Raw genomic sequence first — 25,749 nt, 5'->3', positions numbered from 1 at the left:
TTAATTTCAATATTAACCCTCACGAATGGGAGGAAACGGCATTCGCCAAAGTCCTCATCATCTTTCTTCTTGTCTAAAAGGCAAGATTGATACTGATACTGATACTTGAACGAAAGTTGTTTAGTGTGTGGAATTCTACAACGTTGTTTTATCATTTAATCAATTTCATTTACTATTCTGTTTGCACATAATAATCGCTGTTCACCGCTGTAAGCAAAAATTTGCTATTCTTTTTATGTTTAAAACTCCCTTCGCAATGCTCTGATCTGATAAGTATATATTATTTAATCAATAATTATTTATAAGAATTGTTCGTTCTACTGTTTTATGATGAATTACATAGATAGGACATACTTGCAAAGCTGTTGGACTTTAACTCATCTACAGTATTTTATCATCTCATTTTACTATTCTGCTTACATAAAATAACGGCGTTTCACTATTGCAAAACTTAAAAGTTACTATTCTGTTTACGTTTAAAAATCACATCTTAATATTCCATAATCATTGCCGCGAAAAAAACTCGCCAAATTTTGAAGGCCAAAATAATTTGGCGCCAACTTACCCCGCTTATGGAATACTAGCCGCTTTCTCTTAAAATTTGTCTCGTGCTGCATTGCACACGGAAATACATTTTTTTTTCATTAGAATTCTACTAAAATTAACTATCTAAACACAAAATTCGTAACACTGTTTTCGGCGATTGTTTATCGTGGAGAATACTGTTTTGGAGATTAGATTTTTGCGTTTATTTATGGATTGCTTTAAACCTGCTGTTAGTGATGTTCTAATTAAGTATCAAAGATTTTAAAGGAAAATCTAAGGTGGGAGTTTCCAAACAAGCGTACAAGTTTGGGAAAACCAGGCATTCCAAACAGATATTTTATGTATGAATTAACAAGAGAGTATGAACTTTTTAGAGGATTTTTGATGGATTGTGGATTATTGAATAATAAAGTTCGTTATGAAAAATGTGGAAAGCCATGCGAAAGTGAGATTTTCCGGCATTGTTTTTAAAATTATATCTTTTTAACCTTAATCATTTTCATTAATCATTCCGTAATATTTTTTTCTTTTAAAATCGTGTATATTCTGGTGAAATCAAGATGGCCGCAATTTTTGATTCGTTTTGGCTTTCACGCGCTTTGGGGCCAAGAAAAAAAAAAAAAAAAAAAAAAAAAAAAATGCGCCAAACTTTGAAGGTGGCTATACTGAATCTGTTCCTTCAATTCTTTTACGAGACATCAAATTATTTGCTCATACCTCCCTCAAGTAGTTATTCCCATATACTGTCGTATTAAGATTCATTTCTAATTGAAGTTCGCAAAATTCAATCGACATCAATTCTTCACACCACAGATAGATGAAACGAAGGGCAATGAGGAAAGTAAGAAGCTTCAAACCATGTTTTGGTTCTTTTTGGTTTGGAACCATGGTTTATTCGTTCTAACCCCCCCTTTTTTTTCACAGCCAAGAACGTACATATCAACGCCATATAGGAGCTTTGCTTGAGACAAAAGTTAACTTCATCGGATGATTTTGAGAACAAAATCTGTTGCTATGAATTATTCCTTTATCCTGAAAGAATCATATAACAGCTTCTTCATCATTAGGCAACTGTCAAATTGTGCAATCCATCGTACTAAACAAATGGCGAAATGTGGGAAAAAAAAAAAAAAAAAAAAAAAAAAAAAAAAACTAATAACGATATATCAGACGAAAACTAGAATTTTCGAGCCACGATATTTCAAACGTTAAATTTTCAGGCTAAGATATTTGGTGTGGTTGTTGGCGCATTTTTAACTGACGCCACTCTAATGGAATTGTACCGTAACATAGCTCTTTGCGCTGTAGCAACATGCGTAACACTTATAGAAATACGAAAGGAAGAGATATTGTATTTCACGCTTTCCCAAAGGACAATTTACTTTTGACAAAAGAATGGACACGTAAATGTCGAAGACATAATTCTATTACTGTGAGGGGCGCAAGAATTTGCTGCGAGCATTTTCTATGCAGTGATTATGAAGATGACTTGAAAAATAGCTTGCTTGGATTGCTGCGAAAGAAACTGTTGACATGGAATGGTGTGCCGAAAGTAAATTTACCGTGTGTAGCAAAAGAAGTAACACCAAGATATTGGAGAGAAGAGATAAGAAAACTAACCCAGAGTGCTTTTGTAAGACTACACAAATTAAGTCTAAAGAAAATTCATTTTGAGGCCGAAAACGAAATTTATGATGACAATAATAAATCAAATGTGAATGAATTTGAAATAAAACTCATAAAAGACAATGTAAATATCTTCGAAAGCCCTAAGTAAAAAGATAAATAAAAATGCATTGATAATTTGAAGAACAAAATAACAGCGTTATAAAATTATACTAAAATATTGAAAAATAGAGAAAAGAAAAATTTTAGAATATTTGCTCAGCGGCAAAGAAGATGGACGATAACTAGAAAGAAATTTGTATCAGAAATTCAGAAATTAAAATCTCAAATAGCGAAATTTGGAAAGGAAAACACATAGCGGAGAATCTGGACGCAGTTTAATGTATTGCTAGGAACGAAGGAAAAACTCAGGTCGACTCAGGTCAAGAAGATATTTGATGCTGCAGTTGTCATGGGAGTTCTGTGATCTAAAAGCTACGATTTTTGGAGAGAGAAAAATAGAACTTCCTTTACCCAATATTATCTAATTAAAGAGATGGTGCGCTAAATTTTCGTGTACTCCAGAAATTCAGAGTGATGTTCTTGCTGTAACGAAGGAAAGATGCGAATATTTGAATTCTGTAAAAAAAATTGTGAGTTCCCAGTTTCGGCGAAATGCATATAAATTCAGAACTCTGCTATGACTCTAAGCTGGACCAAATTCTCGGTCCTTTCCAAAAAGTGTAGTTTGCTTTAGTCAGAGGTCTCATTTCGCAGTAGAAACAATCAATATTTTTTAAATTTAACACTCCAATGAAGAAAGAACTTCTTTTTTCACTCATAAAACATATTCAATCATCTGAAGTATAAAAGTGAAAGCCATAGTGTCTGATTTAGGAGGATCTAGGCCTTGTGGAAAGAGCTACAAATTTCGGTTAATTAGTGTTCACTTTCCAAATTCTGTATTGCAAACGAAAAAATATGGGTTTTGCAGATTAGTGTATTGCCATAAATGTCTGAGAAACCACTTTTTAGATAAAGGATTTGTTTTAGAAGATGGAACTGTTTTAAATGTTGATATTATTAAAGAAGTTTTAAATAGAGATCCAGGAGAAATTAAATTGTATCAAAACTAAAACTGAATTATTTTATGCTCAAGGAAAACGAGAGACAAAAAGTAGCTCCAGCGAAAACATTATTTTCAATATTTTCAAGAACTACCGCAAAAGGTGTACTGCATGTCACAGAACATCAAAAAGCATCTGACTTCTTCGAGTTAATCCATAATTTTTTTCGAATGTTATGAATAGTACCAAGCCATACCCTCCCTCAGATAAAATACTTAAAGCAGAATTTGGATTAAAGGAACATCATGAGAAACAAATTCAGGTTTTGAAATTAATGATGGTGTGGTGTGTATTTAATTATGGCAAAGCACACTAGGGCTATCTGCCTAAGAGGAGGGATGCCTTTCGTGGAGGACTTTCTAAGGGAAACTGGCTCGTATACACGTTACACATGGGGAAAACCACGAAAACACCCATGCAGCCAGCCCGTTTGAAATTAATGAAGCAAGTCTTCAGTGGATTAAGAGTTCAGGGAAAATCTTTCCAAAAAGGAATAATAATTTCAATAACTTTTCTTTTTCCCATACACCAGGATTTGAAATTATTGTATGATGCTAAATATATTTTAACCTCTAGATTAACTCAGTATGCACTTGAAGATATCTTAGTCAGATTCGAGGGCTTGGTAGGTTTAATCACAATCTATCATTTAGTGAAGTTATACGCCATTTAAAGCAATTACTACTCGCTAGTAAGCTACCAAAATTATCTTCAAAAGTGTGCATAACTAAAAAAAGTAGAAATACTGATTCATATTTAACATCAGAATTACTTGAAAGGGCTTTGAAAACTGAGGTAGAAGATGTTTTTCCATTAATCCTTTGCGGCACAGTGTGTCCGGCCTGGACACACCTAAAATTTTCCTTCTGTACGCACAGAAAAATTGAATGAAAAATAATTTATAGGTTACTACAGGTTACTCTGAACCTTCTTTATTTATAGTAGATGGCAGCTCAACACAAACCAGTCGATATACTTTAGCCATGTTTAATATTTTAAGACCCTCATTTTTCAAAGAAATCTTCTAGATTTTTTTAGGATATAAAAGGAATTGTTTGAAGAGAAAATTCTATGTTATTTTTTTGGCTGTATGCTAATCTCCTTATTCTATATTAGTTTTAAATTTTTACCTTGAAATTTTGCCTAAAATCAAACAGCGAATCCTAGGTGTGCTCAGACCAGGCTCACCGATAATCTAGGACAGCTGAAAGTCTGTATTCTTTGTTTCTCCGCATGTCATTGGTCAGTTCATTGACAACAACGCTCGTTTCAGCAACTCTTTTTGAAGCCCTATTCAATCAGTGTGCCCTCTTCGGGCACACCCACAGAAATAAACGATAAGTGCTATCTTCACAAAATTTTACTTGTGCACTCCTCTAGGCCTAACTAGACTGCCTTCCTTTTCTTTTTAAATCAAAACTCCGACTTTAAAAGCTAGTGTGCCGGAAAGGGTTAAATATTGTTGATGATTTGAATTTCATAGAGGAGCTTTCTTCTATGGCTTAGGAATTAGAATTCAATTTCGGCAGAGAATTTTCGACCGCAGAAAAAGAAGCACTAACATATGTTGCAGGTTATATTACCTGAAAAAGACCCATCATTGGGAACATTATCTAAAAATCAGTCCTGATAAAACAATATTTCATTCAAAAATGATTAAACTGTTGCTTTAGGAGGCTTGACTGCAGCATCCCATTCATGGACGAACACAGTTTACGAGGAAAAAATATTTTGTGCCGTTCATGGTACAACTTACTATAAAGGGAAGCATATAATTGGCTCTTTAATTACTAAACTGGAGAAACATTATCTTAAAGTTAAAAGAGATGCAATGCGTTTATTTTGCAGAGCGCGAACTTTTATTAGGATGAGTTTGTAAGGTTTATCCTAAGTTTTTAACAGCTATTTTAAGCTACTTTCCTATCCATCCTAATTTCAGCTTAAAATTTCCTATCAGAATGTGTTTTTAGAAACGCGTTTAATGCAAATGAGTAAAAGTAGTATTGAAGTAAAACTGACTTCGAAAGAGAGCCTCAGAGTTTCTATTTAGCGCGCATTTGCCTTTCGGCTACGTTTTTCTAAGCTGTTATTACGCTAGGCAGTATTACAGGCCCTTGATAACTTTGCCAGCTAATTCGATATTTAGGGACCAACTACTTAGAATTTTGATAGCTCTTTAATTAAGTCTTATTTTTTATTATTTTGAGTTCAAGCCCAAGCGGAAGCTTTGTTGTACGCCCTGAGAAAGGGGCCAACTATTCACTCTTATTTCGAGCAATAAAGGGTAAGTAAGCCTTCTCTGTTTCTGTTACTGAACTAAAGCGATTATTCGCTTAGCTGTTCACTAGGTTCCTCCACATTTAGTTGTTAGATAAAAGGGTGGAACCCCACATTTGGCCCCCGAAGTATTTCTGATGAACTATGCCGGTAAAGACCGAAAACGTTACGTTGACTCCTCCGACCTTTCAAATCCTTCAGCCACCAGCAAACCCAATAGAGGGTTATGGATTCCTCTCGGAAACAATGAGAGCAGCCATGAAGCCAGCTGTAAAATTCGACGGCAAAGGTTCCATGATGACTTTCCTGAAGCAGCTGGAATTACATTTCACGTTATATCCAGTGAACCAGCTGCAGAAAATTACTATTGCTACAGCGAATCTAAAAGGCTAAGCTCTCAGTTTGTTCAAAGGAATTGGCAAGTTCCTGTTGGGGGATCCAGAATCGGAAACATATACATGGGCAAACTTTAAAACAACGCTATTGAAAGAATTCCCAGTTGCTAAAGACCAAGCAAAGCTGGAGGTAGAATAGTTAGCAAATATCAAACCAATTTCGATCATTTTTAGAAAGACCAGATATTTAATTTACTATATGGAAAGAAGCCAGATAATGAATTTATTGAAATGATTCTAACGCGACTACATCCGTCAATTCAAGATTTTCTTGAAGTCAGAAAACCTAAGACGTTAGAAAACTTATTTTAATTAGCAGTAAAATTTCAAAGCAGACGAACCGTTGAAAACGCGCGTGCAGGCAACTTTTGCCGTTATTCGAGGTTTTCTCCTCAGAAGAAACCTCAAGGTCAGCAGAGTTCGTATCGGCAAGCCGAGAAAGCTGAACAATCAGATAACAAGAAGACGGGTCAGTCTAACGCATTTGGAAGTAAGAAGCAGCAGAAGCCATGGAGGTAGGAAAGGGAGGAGGGGCCATTCCGCGCTAGAAGGGAAGCACTGCTTTGAAGCTTGGGTCACCAGACGGGGTGTTCTTTGTTTACATTCAGAAGCTCGCTTGACAAGATTCTGATAGTATTTCGACACACGACAGTTCCATAGAAATCGAAAAAGGGACACTCTCGCATGAAAGAAACATTCATAGTGTGATGGATAATAGCAATTTGTATAGTTTACTGACATTTACGCAAAAATCACATCTTGGTTATTTTTCGATAACTAACAACAGCAATTTTGATTATGAATTTGTTTTATAAAATTCTAAGCTGTTGCACTACAAAAATATAGATTTTAAGAAAATTGCTAAAAGAGATCTGCCAAAATTTTTTTTCTAGAAGATTTGAAAAGTTTGAAACTTGATTTGATATTTTAATGTAAATATAAAATTATGTATGTTAAAATATTTGTAATTAGGCACATAGGTCAGATTAAGTTTTTATTAAATAGAGTAACGCATGCAAGGGCTATCTGCCTAAAGAGAGAGATGCCATCGTGGAGGAATTTTGAAGAAAAACTGACCTTTGAGTGGGTATTAAAAATAATACTTATAATTTTCATTCAAATTATATTCATATATATATTTTTATGTAAAACTTTCGGGTGTATGCTAAATTAGTGTAAATTACTTTTTGACTACGTCTCTCTAAGCTGTTACTATGCTCGACCGTATTACAGGCCCTTGATAGCTTCGCCAGCCAATTTAGGGGCCAACTACTTAGATATTTAGGGGCCAACTACTTAGAATTTTGATAGCTTCGGCTATATCTCTTTAGTTAAGCATCATTTAAGGTCTTATTTCGTATTACTTTGAGTTCAAGCCCAAGTGGAGGCTTTGCTGTACGCCCTGAGAAAGGGGCCAACTATTCACTCTTATTTGGAGCAATAAACGGTAATTAACCTTTATCGAGTTTACATTCTGTTAATGAAATAAAGCGATTTTTGGCTTAGCTTGTTGTTCACTAGGTTCCTTCGCATTTAGTTGTTAGATAAAAGTGTGGAACCCAACAAGTTTCTTAAATATAAATGCATATATTTTTTCTTAAAGGAAACAACTCAAAAGAAAAAAATGTAGATTGCTTCGAATGTGGCAGCCAATAAACACTTTTTGAATAGCAGTGCGACTTGTAGTTGTAGTGCGACTGTGCAAGTAAGCATTTATATCATTTGCATTTAAATACATGTTTTGATATGAAATATATCCGTATGACATTTTAGAAGTTAATTGCATGAATCATATTTTGAATGAGAACTAATTTTGTTAAAGTTATAAAAGTTATTATTGTTAAAGTTATTCTTATTGTATTCTTTGAAACTAATTCTTGATTCGATTTTGTGCTAGCTGAGCATTCTAGATAAATTATAATAGCATAAAACATCAAAGTAATTGGCATAAAAGGAGCTGCCTCTTTAACCCACCCCCTTAATTTTTCAAAACTCTCAGTAAAGCTGTTTCGTCAAAATTAAAATAATAATCTTACATATATTTATTTAAATGTAATATAGATGTAAGTACACTCAAAAGTCTTTAATCCGAACTCGTCGGGACTAAGGCAATTCCGGATTATCGGTTTTTCCGGATTATAGATCATCAAAATCTGGTAAGATGACATGCAGAAATTATAAAATAAAAAATATGAAACCGTAATTTATGAAATAAAGAGCAATTATAATCTAAAGGGTATCAAAATTTACAAAAAAGCTTAATATTTATTTGTTTACTTTATTAAACATTAATTTCAACGCGCGCATGCGTAAAGCATACATTATGCATAGTCGAAATTAGAAAATTGCAACCAGAAAACTGTTTGATGTGTATTCATGATATTTATAATAACAAGGAATTTGATTTAAATCATATCAAAGACGGAGTACATTGGGATGAAATACTACATTTAGTAAGGAATTATAAGCCGAATAAAATGAAAACATCTGCCCTGAAGATAAGGATAGTGCAGACAAATCAACTTCCAGTTCATTGCGTGCCGCGACTTTCCCCCACCCCCGCAGAGTAGCGTGAAATTGATAAACAGATTTCGGAATGGTTGGAAAAACAAAGGATATGTCTTTATCCATTTTTGCAGCAATTCCACTTTTTGTTTGATGGGCATCGAAATACGCTTTCGCTTTGTAGATCCTTTGGCAGCTCCAGAATCGGAAATTCTTTTTGACATAATCGAAAGTTCAAGCTTACTTTTATAAAATTGCTCTAACAGTCTGAAAAAAATAATAAGCCGGATCCAATTCGAAGATTAAGGAACAACGCAATCTGCAACATTAACTGAAATAGATATTTAGATAATTTTATTAGCTTATACCGTCCGTTATACATTAAACGCGCATGCGTAAAAGTATTACGCGCATGCGTAAATGCATATGCGCGTTATGCTTTTACGCATGCGCAGAAAGTTTGTAGCTTTGAGGTTCGGGTTATAGATCATTCCGGATTATGGACGTCCGGATTAACGACTTTTGACTGTATAAGTTACAAACTTAAAAAGTATCTATTATTATATTGAATCGGAAAAGAAATATGCCAATGTGAAATTTACAATTAGGCAAAAAATCAACCTTAGATTAGCAGGAATTTTGAATATGTCGATTTCAAAGACAACCAAACATAAGCTCTTTAGCAGCAGGAAAAATAGATTTGCCATATACCTTTAAAACTATGTCAATGTAAGATTGTTTTTTTGACATACTTTAAATAGCTGTTATAATTATCTTAGAAGCAGTAGTTGATTTCTCTCAGTTGGTATTCAGGTAAAGAAATGATTATAAATAAACGCGCGCATTTAAGAAAAACAGCAAGTATTAAAGAAAACGAAACTTTATGTTAAAAGACTAGCAGATTTTATCTATTATTTTAAAACTGAGTAAGTATTATTAAATATTTTTATGTTCAGTGTAAAATGCATACAGCAGAAACAATGTCTCTTTCAAATTATAGCTATCTTTCACATAGTTCATTTGAAACGCTTGTTCTTCAGATTTAAAACGCTAATTTCTATGTAGTGAATTGCATCTCTCGGTGTCAAATATGACTACGTCATCACTTCTCGCTTCTTGTTTCAGAAGAAAGGGCCAGTACCAGAAAAGCTCTATAAGCTAGCCCTTCTCTTTTAATCTTAACTGCACTCTACCTCTACGCTATCATTTCATTTATTATAAATAGGTTTTTATTCTTCACTTTTGGCAAATTTGGTTAGCATCGGAGTGGCAGGGAAACCGACGATCAGTGCAATGCCATCTATTGGCGACGTTGTGAAATGCTGAGTATTATTCCGTTTAACTTCAATAATAAACTAGTTTTTTTGAAGTTTTAGATTTTTTCCGTTGTATATGCCTAATGATCTACCTTGATGCCAAATTTTAAGAATCTAAGTAATTTAGAAGTGGCCTAGATTTGTTATGATTCAGTGAATGATAAAAATGACACTTTTAAGACTTTAATAATTCCATAACTGTAAGAGGTAGATTAATGAAATTTGGGATTCCAAGTGCTCAAGGAAGCTCTATTGGATATACAAAATTGCAAGTTTGTAGGTTTAATAGTTTTTAAGTAATGTGGAGTTGAAAGTAGCTCGAAATGCTTCATATAAGATACAAATGGGCGGTGTCTCGCTGTTTTCTTTTCCGTCTGTTCCGAACTTGGCTAACACACTGCCGTGTGTCTAAATATGTCAGTGCTACTTCAACTAGCTAACCTTCCAATAAAATAACTTCCGTATTGCCCATGTTAAAAAAAATTAAGAGATTAAATCTCACCTTTTCTTACACCTGAAACAACCTAAAACTGTTGAACGTGCGAAAATATTGTTTGAAATCAACTAACTTTAAGGCAGTCTGAAACCACATTCGCAAATAATAAATGCCTACTGTGTGGAAGATTTCTGTAAAATAGCATCAACATTTTAAAATGGAAAAGCGTTTTATTTAAAAATTTAAAGATAGGAAAACTGTGACAGCAGTAATAAAAAAAAACTACCTCTTGACATGGGAACTCAATTTGGCAGTTAAATAGTTCACGAGCATGAATGCTGGAAAAAAATATCTCAATCTTTATGGCTACAAAGAAAGCTAAAGCTAATTTCCTGCTACGAAGAAAGCTAAAGAAACCTTCAAAATCACGCGTCTTACGTTTCTTAAAATCAAAACTGAAATTTGCTAACTTAAGAACTCATGCGATCCCACAAGCGCCTAATATATAAGCGGACGCATTTAAGCTATCATCATAACTCTTGTTGGATTGTGTGAATGGAAAATCATTAAAAGACCATTTGCCCTTACAGGCAAAAAAATTAATCCAATATGTGCTCTTTTGCTCTGAAAAGTTCTGTCCAAAGATAGATCTTGAGCGAATTAAAGAAAAAATGCTTAAATTATACAAACTGTAAAACTAAAAAATTAGCCTTCTTCATTAAGATAATTTCATTTAACGTCATTTTCATTTAACGTCATTTTCATTTTTCTTTTGCACTCCGCAAGAAGTTGTCGATAAAGGATCAAGGCATCCATGACAGCCTCGTCTTGCCTTTGAACTCCTATCAAAGTCTGTGTCATTTTCAATAAATAAGTCCATAATTTCCGTTATGGAAGCTAAACTGGTTTTCAGAAATGCTATTGAAAGTTCTTTCTGCTCTACTTCAGAATCGCTATTTTTAATGTTTTTGTGTTCTTAATGCGCTAATTCCTTGAGCTCATTAAAACTTTCTGCTGTTTCTTGCAAAATTTCGTGGAATTCTATACATTTACTTCATCTAAACCTGTTTGTTTCGCTAATGCCACTATTTCGTTTATATCAACAACATAATCTCTAGTGTCTTGTTTAAATCTGGCCAAATGTTTTTCCACACTCCTTTCAAACATTTTTTCATTACTTCATTCCAAAGAAAGATTTATGTTCTCTACAGCATCCATGATATTATAGTTCCTCCAAAATTGTTTATCATCTCCGCCTGTTTTCTTAAGCATGTGTCTAAATGTTCGCCTTGAAAATTTGATATAACAGCTTGATTCATCGCTTTAATTAAGGCAGTGAAATTTATTTGATTTCGCAATAGCGTTTAACAGAAGGGCAAAAATATTCAGCGTTTTACGGGCTGTGTAAGAAATCCGTCAACAAAAATAATGCAATACTTCCAGATATTTTAAAAATTTTTGCACATTTCGTAAGAAATAAATAAACACTCAGTCAATTAACCTTCTGAGAATTTAATATCAGGAAGTATATTTGTAGAGACATTAGGTATTTTGGAAGCAAGAGAGAGAAAAAATGAGCAACGCCTTCGCCGGGAATCGAACCGCGGACCTCTGGAATACGCGCCCAGCTTTCAGACCACCACACTACGAAGGCATGTTAAGAAGACGAGAGAAATACCTTATATACTCCCCCTTTTAAATGGTGAATGGGGTTTTAGGGACCCAGTCGCCAAATCCTGGGTGTGGAGAATCATCATCCACGACCCTTTTAGTTCGGCCGCCACTGTAGAGACATTAGGTATTTTTGGAAGCAGGCAAAATGAAAACTGAGCAACGCCTTCTCCGGTGATCGAACCACGGACCTCTGGAATACGCACCCAGCATGCAGACCACTACACCACGAAGGCACGCTAAGAAGGCAGGAGAAATGCCATATCTATTTTGTCAATGAATGCAAAAATAAGTAAGGCATCATTGAATATTATGGTTTGTGTAAATAATTCACTTTATATAGAGGTTAAAATATGTATGCTAAATTGAGATATTTGTGAATGTTTGAGTCGCGAAATTTTCTGTTCTGGCGACAATATTGTATTTTACAAACTGAAAACTATCGCTAAAAATGTGAAGAAATGCCTTACTTCTTTGTATTGATTCAATGTTAACAGGTGATAACCTCTGTCAGCTATATAATTCTCAAAATCTGGAGAAATTTCTTTGTCACTTTTCGTATAATCAGTGAACAGGATTTTTCCACCAGGTTTTAGCCACCTCTAAAACATAAAAGTAATAATTAAATTAAGCATTCATGTCTTCAATTTTGTAAAAATAATAAATTAAATTCAAATACACTGTTTATAGAAAGGAACTGAGAAGTTAAATATAGCACAGTATAGAAATATCCAATTTCAAATTGAAATCGAATTTTATTCAATTTGTTTCCAACTGTATAATATTACATTAAGATATGATACTCTTCTACGATTGGTTTCCTAGTTCATAAGTGCTGTTCAAAATCCAGTAAACTGAATTAAAATCAAGATATCCATAAATGCAGTTTTCTTTTTTAAAAATAAGAAAAAATAACTTAAAAGAGGTTTCAGGGAAAATCGTATTGTCAAATAAGTAGAATTACAGTGATATTTATCTGTAACCGGTCTAAAATAAAATCTAAAATGAATTGCTTCTAATAGAGCTTAGAGATATAAAAATTGCTTCTGACAGAGTTTAGAGCTGATTTTTAAACTGTGCTCCGAGAGTTTATAACTGAAAGTACGAGAAAGATTTTTCAAATTAAAATTCCATTTGTCATTTAGTTGTAATATGAAAAACAGTATAAGGAGGTCATGCAAGTGAATTATGAAATGTCCAAAAAATGCGCATCACAAGAAAAGAGTCCTCAAACACATAAAGCCGCTGATCTCTTCTCATTTAATCGTTAGTGATCCAAGAGGAAAAGATTTCTATCTTTCATTATGATTTCTAAATATTTAAATGCTGTTAGAAGTAGGTTTGAAAAACAACTTGCTTCCATTTGGTTTACTTTAGTTATGGCAAAGCAGTCGAGTTTCTTAAGGGGAATGATGCCTCCGTGGAGGATTTTCTAAGGAAAACTGGCTCATATACAGATTGTAAATGAGGAAAACCACGGAAACGCCTTGCGGTTAGCTCCGATCGCTGGATTTGAGCCTCGAACCGAAATACCAGTGTTCAGTGATTTCGCCGCTAGTAGGCTCGTTTTATATTTGAAGCTGCAGTGTAGTCGTTGTATGTGAACTCATATAGACATTATGTTGCTCTTAATTTCGTCAGTATTATTTTAGAAGCTTGAGGAAGAAAGAATGTAGATTCAGAGGCGGATTTATACGATCACAAAATGTTACAATGGCGAGAGGTTTCACGTGTCAAAACGCCCTTAAGTCATTAATTAATTTTTAAAAAAAGTAGTGTATCCCTTTGTGTTAGGCAAGCGGGTTCCCACAAATTTAGCTGAAATAAGCCTCAAACTTTTTAAATCCGCCATTAATGTGATCTAAAGAAAGTATAATAATGCAGCAACAAGGGAACAAAGACAGATAAAGTGCGAAAATGGCTTTACAGACTTACATTGTATACGTCATAAATTTACGGACAAATGACATGAGACATACGACTGAGATTATCTGTGCTTCCTCTTCTGTTGAAATCATATCTGTTGCCTTTTCGCCGTAATCTTTATACGTAGTTGGTAGTGACGTTGACTATTATGCTGATGGAACCGTGTTCGAATTGCAGAAAAGGTATGCTTAAGTGTCGTGTCTATGCGGCATGGTGGCACTCAAAATACTGGAAAGTCCTCTCGAATGGTTTCATGGCAGGGGAAAGAGGGTTGAGAGACCATTGGGCCGTTCGTCTGGGTGCTGTCCATCACAACTGGGGCAGAGCTACATAGTTAGTGTGGTGGAACTGTAGCTGTGTAGCCTGTTGTAAAATTCTGATGTTCCACATACATGTACACTGCGAAGAAAAAAAATGGTACAGTTCGATATCTCCCATTCTACTGAGCCGACTGACGAAATTCAACTTGCGTTTTTCACGTCTCGAAAGCGCGACTGAGGATATGTATTAGACTTATATATAGTATATATTTTGACATGAAAATCGGACTGAAATGACATGCCAATTTTTCCCCATATTTTAATTCTACGACTCAAATTATGTCAAACTGCCAAATTTTGTAAAAATGGCACGCGTTATTTTTAAAAAATTAGCTCCCCAATGTTAATTGAATTTGATTTATATTTATTAATCTTTCTTTTTTTATTAAACTTATTTCATTCTTCCTTTCACATTTCGAAATTTAGGTTCATTCCAAATAAAATTCCCCCATTTTTTATGATTTATTTTTAAAATTTGTTTTTAACTCATTTTTATACATTTTTCGAGACAAATTTTGATTTGTCTCGAAATAACATAATTCGATTCCGTTTGACATAATTCGATTCCGTTTCTCTTGAAATTCACCGTCAAAACTGAGATGGAGCTAGGTGGATCCATGATGTTACTATCAGACAATTAACAAAAACACAGAAATAATCAGAAACATTGCAAAAGTTCTGGCCTGAATATATTTGGCGCAAATAAAAAAATGCGCCAAGATAAATTTTTGAATTTCTCCGTAAATTTCACATCAAATTTTACAAAATTTACTATTTATGCATAATTTGAGTCGTAGAATCTAAATATGGATAAAAATTGGCATGCCATTTCAGAAAAGTCCGATTTTGTTGAATTTCGTCAATCGGCACAGTGAATCTGCATAATTTGATTATTATTTTTTGTGAGAGTGGATTATGCCAGAGTTCAAATCACTGTTAAATTAATTTAAGGAGGTTTAATGGAAACATATGAAGGCACAAGGAAATTCCTAAAAAAGGATTAATGCTAAATGAAAATTTCTAAAATTTACATTTAATCTTTTTAATGAATTACCAAATCTTCGTGTTGGCATAGTAATAGAGCCGGATAGCAAAATCATGTGCCCAATTTCAATATCTGGAGAAGACAAGGTGTTTTATAGTGTCTTTGCAGCATGGAGATATTTAAAAATACTGTCAAGCCGAAAGTTCTCTCGAAAGGCTAATGGAAGGCAAAGAGAGAAGGAGGAATCTCGATTCTGTTCCTCTTAAAATTCTCCGTCAAAACTGAGATGGAGCTAGGTGGATCCATGATGTTACTGTCAAACAATTAACAAAAACACAGAAATAATCAGAAACATATTGAAAGAGTTCTGACCTGAAGCGCATTTTATTGAAAACTTTTTTTTTCTTCTTTTACAATATTTTAATGTTATTATTTTTTTCATTTAAAGATTGTATTAAAAAGTTTTAAAGCAATGTATGTGGAACACGAGAATAAATGCTCTGTATATTTTCATATTACTGTATGGTTTCTCTGTTATGCTGATAAAACACTCATGCAAAGAGTTCACATAATATGCTAAATTATATTTTTCTCAGAATATTTTTTCTTGTGGCTCTGGTGAGAGATTAGCTTTTAGCAGAAGCCTGACTACTAATAGAAATTAAGAGTGCGTGTTGGATTCTTGCGTAAAGTTTGACTCTATATGTGTTCTTCCGTCTCCTTTAGGGTGTGATATCGGTGTTGTGGCGCAAGCTCACTCTGGTCATTTCCGAAGTACTTCTTCCAAGCTGATGTCAAGCCACGCGTGAGAAGGGAGATTCTAAAAATTATATCTTGTTAGCGATGTAAATCATGATCTCATATAAACAAGAATAAAATAACGATGACGAATTCGATTAACGCATAAGCGCCGGAGTTAGTCGTAAAGCAAGCAGGAAGCAACAGGTTGGTGTTGGTGTATTTAATTATGGCAAAGCACTCTAGGGCTATCTGCCTGAGGGGAGGGATGCCTTTCGTGGAGGACTTTCTAAGGGAAACTGGCTCGTATACACGTTACACATGGGGAAAACCACGAAAACGCCATGCAGCCAGCCCATTCGCGGGATTCGAACCTCGGACCGAACTACCAGTGTTCAGCGTCTTTACCGCTCGGCCGCTGCGGAAGCAACAGGAGTCAAACTACAGTTACAAAAGAATCGAACCAAAATGTCTCTGTCAATTTCTAGCCAAATTTGACAAAATATTAGTCGTCCAAACAATCGCCATCTTGGCATTGGTGAGATAACCATTTATCTCAATATTAAAGGGACCTATGTCTGTAATTTTATTTTTTCGGCGGAGCTCCTCCCTCTTCAGGCATTCCATGCAACATTATACGAGAGATACTAAGATTTTACGTATAATTTCACTAAAATTATTTACATATATACAAAATTCGTAACACTATTAAATTCATTTACGTACGATGAAATATATTTAGGAGAGACCATAATGAATTTAACTCCGGGTATTTTCAGTAAATAATTCCACTTACTTCAAAATTAGAAAACAGCTCTTCTTTATTCGGTATGTGAAGCAAAGTATCTCTGCTGTAAATCGCATCAAACGAAGCACTATCATAAGTGGCACGAGTGATATCACATATCACAAACTTTACCTGAAAAAAATACATATATATTTTTTACCCGAATAAATTAATTAAATATGTTAAATTATAACTGCTTAGGCATATTTTTGAAATAATGAATTGCAAATAAAAGAAATGATTATTGCATGAAACAATAAAATAGATACAAATTTAGTGGATGAAGGAAAAATAGTCAATATCCTTTGACTGCGATTGACTTCTTAATTTACTTCTGACTTCTGAAGTTAATATTTTAAAATTTTATTTTGCTGAAACAAAAATCAGAAGTCATAAAATGCATGAAAATGAAATTGTTATGGTCATTTTATCACTGCCAGATTCAAACATCTTCAGGAGCCCAGGTAAACCTTTGATCAGTTAGCTAATTGTATCAATGTTCCTGACGGTACTCAACAAGGAACTCAGACAACAAGGGAATAGTTAATAACATTAATTAGTTTATAAGGTATTTCTCCCACTTCCCTAGCGTGCCTTCGTGGTGTAACGGTTGCACACTCGGACGGTATTCCAGAGGCCCGTGGTTCGATTCCCGGCGAAGGCGGTTGCATATTTTTCATCTTTCCTGCTTCCAATTAGCCTAATGACTCTACAAGTGGCGCCCGAACTAAAAGGGTTGTGGATGATGATTCTCCGCACCCAGGATTTGGCGACTAGGTCCCCTAAAACCCTAGTCGCCCTTTAAAAAGGGGAGTATGCCTAATAGTTTATACCACTTATAAGCCTAAATGCCTGTTTACATATACAAAACACAGATCCAATTTTCTTCGTATTTATTCCGGTTTCAGATTCAGATATCTATAAATACTTGAAAATGAAGACAGAATACATGAGAAGCATACCAAGCTTAAACTCTTGCACTTCACATATTGCGTTACAAATTTTTGTAGTTGCAGAAAATAAACAGCTTCTCTTACTCTATGAACTGTTTTCTTATTCTGAAATGGCCTGATATTGGCGCATGAAGCAGTTCATGCAAAATATTTAACGTTGAATTCGCTGAAAAAACGGTCTTAATTCATTTTTCATATTTGTTTTCTTATTATAGAACAGCAGATTATAAATTATTTCATAATTTTCACCCTTGTTCCTAATTCCTGCTATATCATGGTGTTCAATATGACAGTTATCTTTCAAATACTCATAACCATTTTTAAAGTTTGGTGTGCTTGCAGTTCAGAAATAATTGTTTCTCGTAAATCTAAAATTTTAAACGTTAACATGGTTCATTTTATTTCCTTCCCTTCAACATGTAGTTTAATGTATGATAGAGCATTCGCTACAACAATGGTATTCAAACTATTTTTGCAACTCCATTTGGGATCAAGAAAAATTTTATATATTTATAAATATATTTATATACGTTTGGCGCAGCCGATTGAAACCAAAATACGAGGTGCACATCTACATGTTATAGTAGTCTTATATACAAAATTTCAACGTTCTGAGGCTACTCGTTTTTGAGTTATGCGAGATACATACCTTCGTACAGACGCCCCGAAAAATTCTCTTCAGAATTCATTTTAAAGCAGTGTTTTAGGTTGTTTTTTTTTTTTTTTTTTTTTTTTTTTTTTTTTTTTTTTTTTTTAGGAAAAGAGTCTTTTATTCTGTCCTTACGTACAGATATCACGCAAAAACATCGTTAAATTGCATTCGAAAGCGGTCAATGTGGATATTTTCGTTGAAATATGCTGCCAGAAGCTTTTCGCGATTACAATACTTCCTTTTTACTTCGTACAAGGAAGTAAAAAAATCCTAATGACTCTACAGAGTCACTCCCTCAGGATGTCGTTGTTAACTTCAAAAACGCTACCTAGTTTCCAATTTTAATTCCTAAGCTCCAAGAAAGTTAATAATAGGGAATTAACACCTAAAATATTAAGAAAGAGGTTGAATTTCAGAGCCTCAGATAGTGAAGGGAGGGGAACTACTGATATTAAAACATACATTAGTATGTTAGTATAAAATAATGCTGCACTGCTAGATTAGTATTTGTACTAATTAGTTCCAGCCGCAGATAATGCCGTGATATCTCTTTTCACTCTTTACTCCTTCAGCTGTTTAGGGGATGGCAACAATAATTATGGCATTGCAGGCCTTTTCTTTTCTACTGCAGATGTTCGTAAAGAAAACATAAAAAAATCATGCCATTTCAAATTTTTTTCACATCATAGGAAAATTTTTAAAAAAAATTAACAAAACTTAAAACTTTACTAAAAAAAAAAAAAAAAGAAAGCGCATTATACCAAAGCAATTTCTCTGGCTCAACATTAAAGTTTTTAATTAAGTCCTTTTCAAAAAGTGGTTGTTAAGAAATTTATTTCTTAAGACAGGTAACAAACACTACGTGATGAATGCACAGTTTAACTTAGCAATCTAACTTAGCATTTTAGAGCGATGCACTTATCTGAAATGCAATTCTGTAGTCAATCACATGTTATTATTCTAAGTTTAAAACGTGATCATGAATTTAGAAAAACCTAAAAAAAAAAAAAAAAAAAAAAAAAAAAAAAAAAAAAAAGTGGCCATTTCGTACTAATTTTAAAGGTAGAACACAAACATCAAACAAAAATTATAAAATTGAGAATAAATACTGGTTTTGATGAGAAGCTTACTACAACGAAACTTTACTGACAAATTCTGAAACTGATGTTGCGCAAGAAAAAAATCCTGTCTGCATTTCTGACGTAGACAAGATGCAGGTAAAGAAATATTTTAGAAAACGCAAACAAAGTTGGTGGGCGTGATGAACTTAATTTCAATTTAGCAAATTTTTAACGATACTTTATCACCAGTAGGAGATTTGGAATTAGATTTCGTTACAAAAATGAATAAATTTGAGTTTTAAAATTTCATTCTTATCTTTTAGAAACTTAAATGTATACAATAAGATATATTAAAAATCTGTCTTACGTGTTTTTAAATATACAAAACATACTTTTGTTCTTAACAGAATTGTAAAGTATATTTTGTGCTAATTAAGCCATTTTGGGACTTAATCGTCACTTGTTATTGTCGTTAGCTTTCACCAAGATGTAAATCAGATACGAGTATTTAAGTCAGAGTTCTTGTAAGTTTAGACAGGGAGCTTTTAACAGCGGATACTTATCGTACTCGACCAGCTCTCCAAATCAGTTATCCGGCCTTAGCCATAGTTATGTTGTTTTAAAAGTAGTGAAACTGAAAACAAAAATAGCTCTTTATAAAAAGAAAAATCGTCATTAGATTAAGATATATGTGTTTTGAACAAAACCTACATTCCATTATTCTACTTAGATTAAATTACCCAAAAAAAATATTTAATTTACATGAAAAACAGAAAACAGTACCCTTGTAGTTGACGAAAACTATATCCGAAAGTGACTTTTCGAGGAGCAGTTGAAATGGGGAAGGAGAGAATTGGTGGAGGAAGGCAGCGGACGATTCGTCACTATTTTGAGCTGATGATGAATCGGAAAGGAGGAAACGACACTAGGATACTGCTTTCAATTCCAAAAACCTTTCATACCTTTTAGTCACGTGACATGCTATCATATTTTTTATAATTCAGTGTTGATCTTAATAGGAAAAGCTGAAATGGAAACTCTTTTTACCTACTTCAACGAGTGAGACTGAAATGGGACAACTTTTTAAAAAAGCATTATATGGGAAGGCTTAAAGTGGCATATTATCAGCAGTGTTAAATTGTAAAATGAAATAATAAATATCTGAACTTCAATGACGCTATGTCAGCCACACACGTTCAAAATTTATAGATACCTCTTCTCTCTTGAGAACTGAACTTTCTAATCAATATTGCAAAATATTTGAAAAACAAAACTATCACGTTTTCATTTTATGGGTTCCTTTCATTTAAGTCAGTAATCATTTTCTTAGTAAACTTCTTGTACCAAAGATAACTCACCTTGTTAGCGAGATGAGGTCTTTCTGACAGGTGTTCTGTTGCCACTGTCATCATGTTGACAGATAAATCCACACCCAGAACTTCTACGCCATAATTCTGTTACAAATGGAAAATAGTATTATAAAATATATTATATCCTTAAGTAATAACATTTATTCGCAATAAATTCAAATAGAAGTTTTGCATTTTATTTTATGAAACTATTTTATATTAAATGCGTATTTATTACTAAAGTCTCAGGAAAACAGCTTTATGTATTTCTTCCTCCTGGTGGACAGCTGAAATCACCATCGGCAAATCACTTGTATGGGATGAATCCTTTAAGAGTTTTATATATTTATAATATATTTCTACTCAGAATAGTAAACTAAACCCTTTAAAAAATTTTATTTTCATATATGCCTGTGTACGTGGATCTACACAATTTAACTGAATAATGATCTTGAAGATTCCTTAAAGGTCGTTTTTCCATTAATCCTATCTGTTTTTCCAGCTATGCTTAAGAAGCTTTTTTATCTAAAAGTCACTAATCTCTAAATATTTAAATGCATAAATTATTAACTTTTCATTTTTTTTCAATTCTTTCATCATAATTCTTCTTAACTTTTATGTAAAAATCATCATATATCTTCGCATACAGCAAAGTATAGCCTGATTTTAATCTTATTCGTACAGCTGTAATTTACTTGCACACTGCTGGGCATTGTTTACTATGATAATTAAATTTAAATACTGTTTTTATTCTCCTGAAATTTGTATTGCTATGATTTACTTTTAATTCATACGTGCCTGACGGCTCCTGTTGACGAATCAGTTGCAGTCTCTTGTTGAATGAGCAGGTAGGAAACTTTTTATATTTCTTGCAACTTCAAACTGTTATAAATTAACGCATGCAAATAATTCGGCAAAATACAGCACCAGCAATACTGCTAAAATTATTTATAAACGAAACACCAAACCTTGCTCCATCCTGAAAACAAGATTCGCGAGGTGTCGAAAACTCACAGCATGGAAATTTAAAAGTCACAAAAGAACTGAAAATTCATTAACTGAACAAAAGCTGAAAACACAAGCAAAACCTGAAAACGCATGGCAAAGCCGAAATATTTGTTTAAATCTGGAAGTCTAGAACTCCGAATTCAACCTTCGGCCTCTTACAAAAGCTGGATTACTCGATAAATTTGGAAAAATTATTTTAAACTGCTCATAAAACTTTGCGTTTCAAAACTTCTATAATGTCTCCAAATCTGAACTAAAAGTTTCCGTATATTGTCAGTTTGACGATACAATTTGTCAAAGAAATCCGGAGGACGTTTAATGGGCAATTTCTCGGGTTTTGCTTGCGTTGTGAACAAAATTTCAAAGTTTAACCACACATTCCTTACCAGCTAGTATACTAATTAATCACTTAAAATATGTTTAGTGAATGCAAGTTAAAAATAATATACAGAGTAAGAAATAAGTGTAAAGGAAATTGTCATTACAATACAAAGTAAATCAAAGTAAATCAAATATTTAATAGTTATACATAACTGAATAAAATACACGATAATAAATAGCAGAAAATAGGCACTAAATAGGTACAACAAATTAAAAAAATATAGAGATTAGATTACTTGAATATGGCAAAGCTACGAAGGCTGTCTGCCTTAGAGAAGGGGGGCCTCCGTGAAGGACTTTCTAAGGGAAACTCGCACATATTTCACGTTACACACGGGGAATGCTGCGAAAACCAACTATGCAGCCATCCCGTTGCCTGAGATCGAAACCAAACCAGGTCAGACTATATAGTGTTCAGAGACTTTAGGCCACTGAGCTAAAAAATATAGAGAAACCCAAAGTTTTACTTTCTGGTCCATCATATGTAAAAAGATTGCTGGGGATAAGGTTTAAGACAACTAGCCTATACTGCATGAGTTGATTTGGGAAAGGTTGTGTGTTTCCGTTAAAACTTAAGTAAGAAAGCAGCTTTCGATGTATTTTCGTATGAAAACGAAACCTGTAGTATCGATGTCACTAGCCAGAATCTCAAATTTGTAAAACTGGTGCTTCAAAGATATCATGCTTTTAAAGGTTTCGCATATGCTTCATTTTGAAAGGAATCAAGTTATGACTATTCTGGAATAATTTTCATGTATTTATCTCTCAGAAGATACATTTTTTGTTTTTTAATCATATTTAAACCTCCCTGATCAGAGCTTTGCTGGCTGCCGTATCGTATTTGCTGGCTTGCCTCGGAGAAGGCTTGGATGTTTGTAAGTGTATAGTGTCATTGCGGCATGAGAGGGCTTAAAATACGAGGCGAACCGAAAGTCCTCTCGAAATTTTGATAAAAGTGATGTAGGAGTCTCTTGGACCGTCTTCCGGGAGATTCATCTTCAACAATGTGACGGATCTGAAGTCATTCGGTCATTAAAAACAGAGCTTTCACATGACGGTTTTGCGAGGCACAAGGCGAACTTCGTTGTCAGGCAACCAGACTTTGGTGATTCATGAAAGCTAGTATAAGGACTTTGTCTAAATTTTCTAACTGTTCAACCTCATAGCAATCAGGTATAAGAACCGACCACTGTCTGTGAAAGAAACACGAAATTACATTCGTTCGACGATTTCGCGGAGTCAGTTACACGTTCGGGCAAAAGAAACTTTACCTTCCCTTACTGGCTACAGCTTGAAACCTGTTACACCAGGGGTCAACGAAGTCAATGACTTTTATATCTTAACGCTATGACAATAATGACATCATCGTGTGAACGCGTCGTAAGGTGTCCAGGACCCATGCCAACGATAGACGCAATCTTGCACTACTTGTCATGATAAAATGCATGGACTTATGTTCTAATATTCTCGGGCAAGTTAGATAAGCTACAGACAACACAACAGCTAAAATATCGGAAAATTGAATTCCAGTAAAAATAGCAAAAATGCAAGTTTCCTGTTTCTAGTAGTGCCGAATACATTTTAGAGTACATGGAAAGATCTGTCATTTTAATCAGGATCAGTATCTCAAAATTAATATTTTAAATTTGATTTTAGATTCTAATTTACAAAATCAGGTAAACGTGATTTAATAATTCGAAGAAAAATATTTCATTCATTAAAATTTATAATAACCCTTACCCAAGAAGATAAAGTGGTAAGAAGCATTTAGCACTATCTTTTAGATCAGTGATGCTAATTAAAACAAACTGCGGGTTACCAAATCATGATGATTTCTTTCAGAAAGAAAGTGAGACTTTGTTCTTTTCATAATGTATTTTAGAATTCTGTATTAAAAATATTATAAATTACAAAAATGGACGTATATAAAAGAGAATATATTCTTTTTTAAATTAAGTTTAAACACATTTCACTGACCATAATAGAATTATACCCAAGGCTGTCGATTTCGACTAATCGCAAATCATCTTGCAATTTTTTCATTGAGTTGAAATGAGGAGGGCGCGCGAAGTCTGACAAAATGTAACATTTTCCAAACACCTCGAAATGTGAAAATCGCAAAACTAATCGTGCAAAATAATAGGTCGGCAGAGTGCAGACAGTGGGCCGCCATTTTAGTTGCTCTGTTCTAGAATGTTGATATATAAAAAAAATTAAAAATAGGGCAAAAGAAAGTACATAAGGAAGTTTAAAAACAATACCTCTGCCATATAGAAACTGTGACCGCCCAAGCCACATCCGACATCGAGGACTTTCTGACCTTCCTTCAGATCTAAAAGTGCAACATATTTCTGTTGAAAAAATAATAGTTTATTATTAGTTTAATGAGATAGTTACCAATATTATATTTATGAAATTAATATTAGTTTTAATTAGCTGAAACTGAGTAAATAAAAGGCAATCACAAAAAAAATTGAAATTTTTAGAACCATTTTATTTACTACTTATATAATATGACGTTTTCATTTGATAAGCAGTTTTTTCCACGCGACTAAACTTCTTAATGGACGTATACAACTTCTTCTCTTTAATGGTCTTAGCCAGACTTTCGCTTATGACCAAAAGAGGAGAATAGTGATACATTAAATAATTTCGTAATATATGATAGCATTTGGAAACTTTCCTATGAATTTGTTTCCATATAAATATTTTACAAAATTGTGAATAGTGAAACACAGAATTTTAGGACTAAATTCATAAAAAATCGAGATCTGAAGAAAACACATTTACCACTAAACTTTCCGCTCGTATTCCATCTATTGCTACATATTCCTTAGCATGCTCATTAGAGCTTTTATTATGGCTTTGTATAAATCCTCACTTTAAAAACTATTTCATCACACATTATAGTTTCCTGAAATAGGATGACCTTTAAAGTAAGATTTCATTTTAGAGAACTGAAAGTTGTTTGTTAACCAAATATATAAATCACATAAAGATATTTATCTAAAGAGAGTGATTGCTTTTGTAGAGGACATCGAAATTAGTTCGAAGGCGTCCAACTGTGACGTTTTCAATAGGGAGGATTATTAAAAAGAGTTAATTTGTTTGAAATAAGCTACTTGATGACAATCGCTCTGTACGAAGAAAATTTTCTTGCTTCTCTCTGTTAAGTTATTAAATCCAAAATACCAGGCATTCATCGCATAAAATCAAATAAAAAAGTTCCACTCAAAATTCTTTTCTCAAGTGGATATGGTTTTATAAACAAGTTCAGATGTGTAGTTAACAATCTGAACTTGCTTACATTGACTTAACAACTTCGCTGAGATTAGTTGAAAAAATTCAGTCTTAAAATTTCATAGACGCACTGCATACCTTTCTTCATAAAACTTCGTAAAACATTTTATCTCTAAAATGAAGTCTTATGATCAGTTTCCTGATTGTTAGAATTTTTAAATTCATTTAACTTAATGTAATCTCTGCAGTGCTTAAATACAATATTCTTTTAATTTGCCTAAAAGTCCTAAAAGTAACTGCAGAGTTTCCTCTATTTTGTTTTATGTCTGCAAAAACATGAATGACATCATTTTTGATCCAGCACCTCTATGAATATAGCACATTGGTCTTTGTGGTATTTGGAAAAACGTAACTGCAGGGTTTACTCTATTTTGTTTTATGTCTCTGCAAAAACATGAATGACATCATTTT

The 25,749-nt window shown here is 33.6% G+C and overlaps 1 protein-coding gene across 4 annotated transcripts in view; it reads right to left on the bottom strand.

Annotated features, from left to right (window-relative positions):
• The window catches only part of LOC118187330 (uncharacterized), a 152,908-nt gene that overhangs the window by 35,298 nt on the left and 91,861 nt on the right, over positions 1-25,749 (bottom strand). For all 4 annotated transcript variants that reach the window (XM_085822396.1, XM_035357526.2, XM_085822397.1 and 1 more), the window contains 4 exons: positions 24,300-24,389; positions 20,659-20,754; positions 16,644-16,766; positions 12,349-12,480 (listed from right to left, as the gene is read on the bottom strand). In XM_085822396.1, the coding sequence (XP_085678522.1) occupies positions 12,349-12,480; positions 16,644-16,766; positions 20,659-20,754; positions 24,300-24,389 (441 nt within the window). The remainder of the gene's footprint in view (positions 1-12,348; positions 12,481-16,643; positions 16,767-20,658; positions 20,755-24,299; positions 24,390-25,749) is intronic.

This window comes from Stegodyphus dumicola, chromosome 8, assembly GCF_044657685.1.
Source record: "Stegodyphus dumicola isolate Sdum_Otavi_A_Nest chromosome 8, ASM4465768v1".
Lineage (NCBI taxonomy): Eukaryota > Metazoa > Arthropoda > Arachnida > Araneae > Eresidae > Stegodyphus > Stegodyphus dumicola.
The sequence above is the reverse complement of the archived record's forward strand: the minus strand, read 5'-3'. Positions and strand labels throughout refer to the sequence as shown.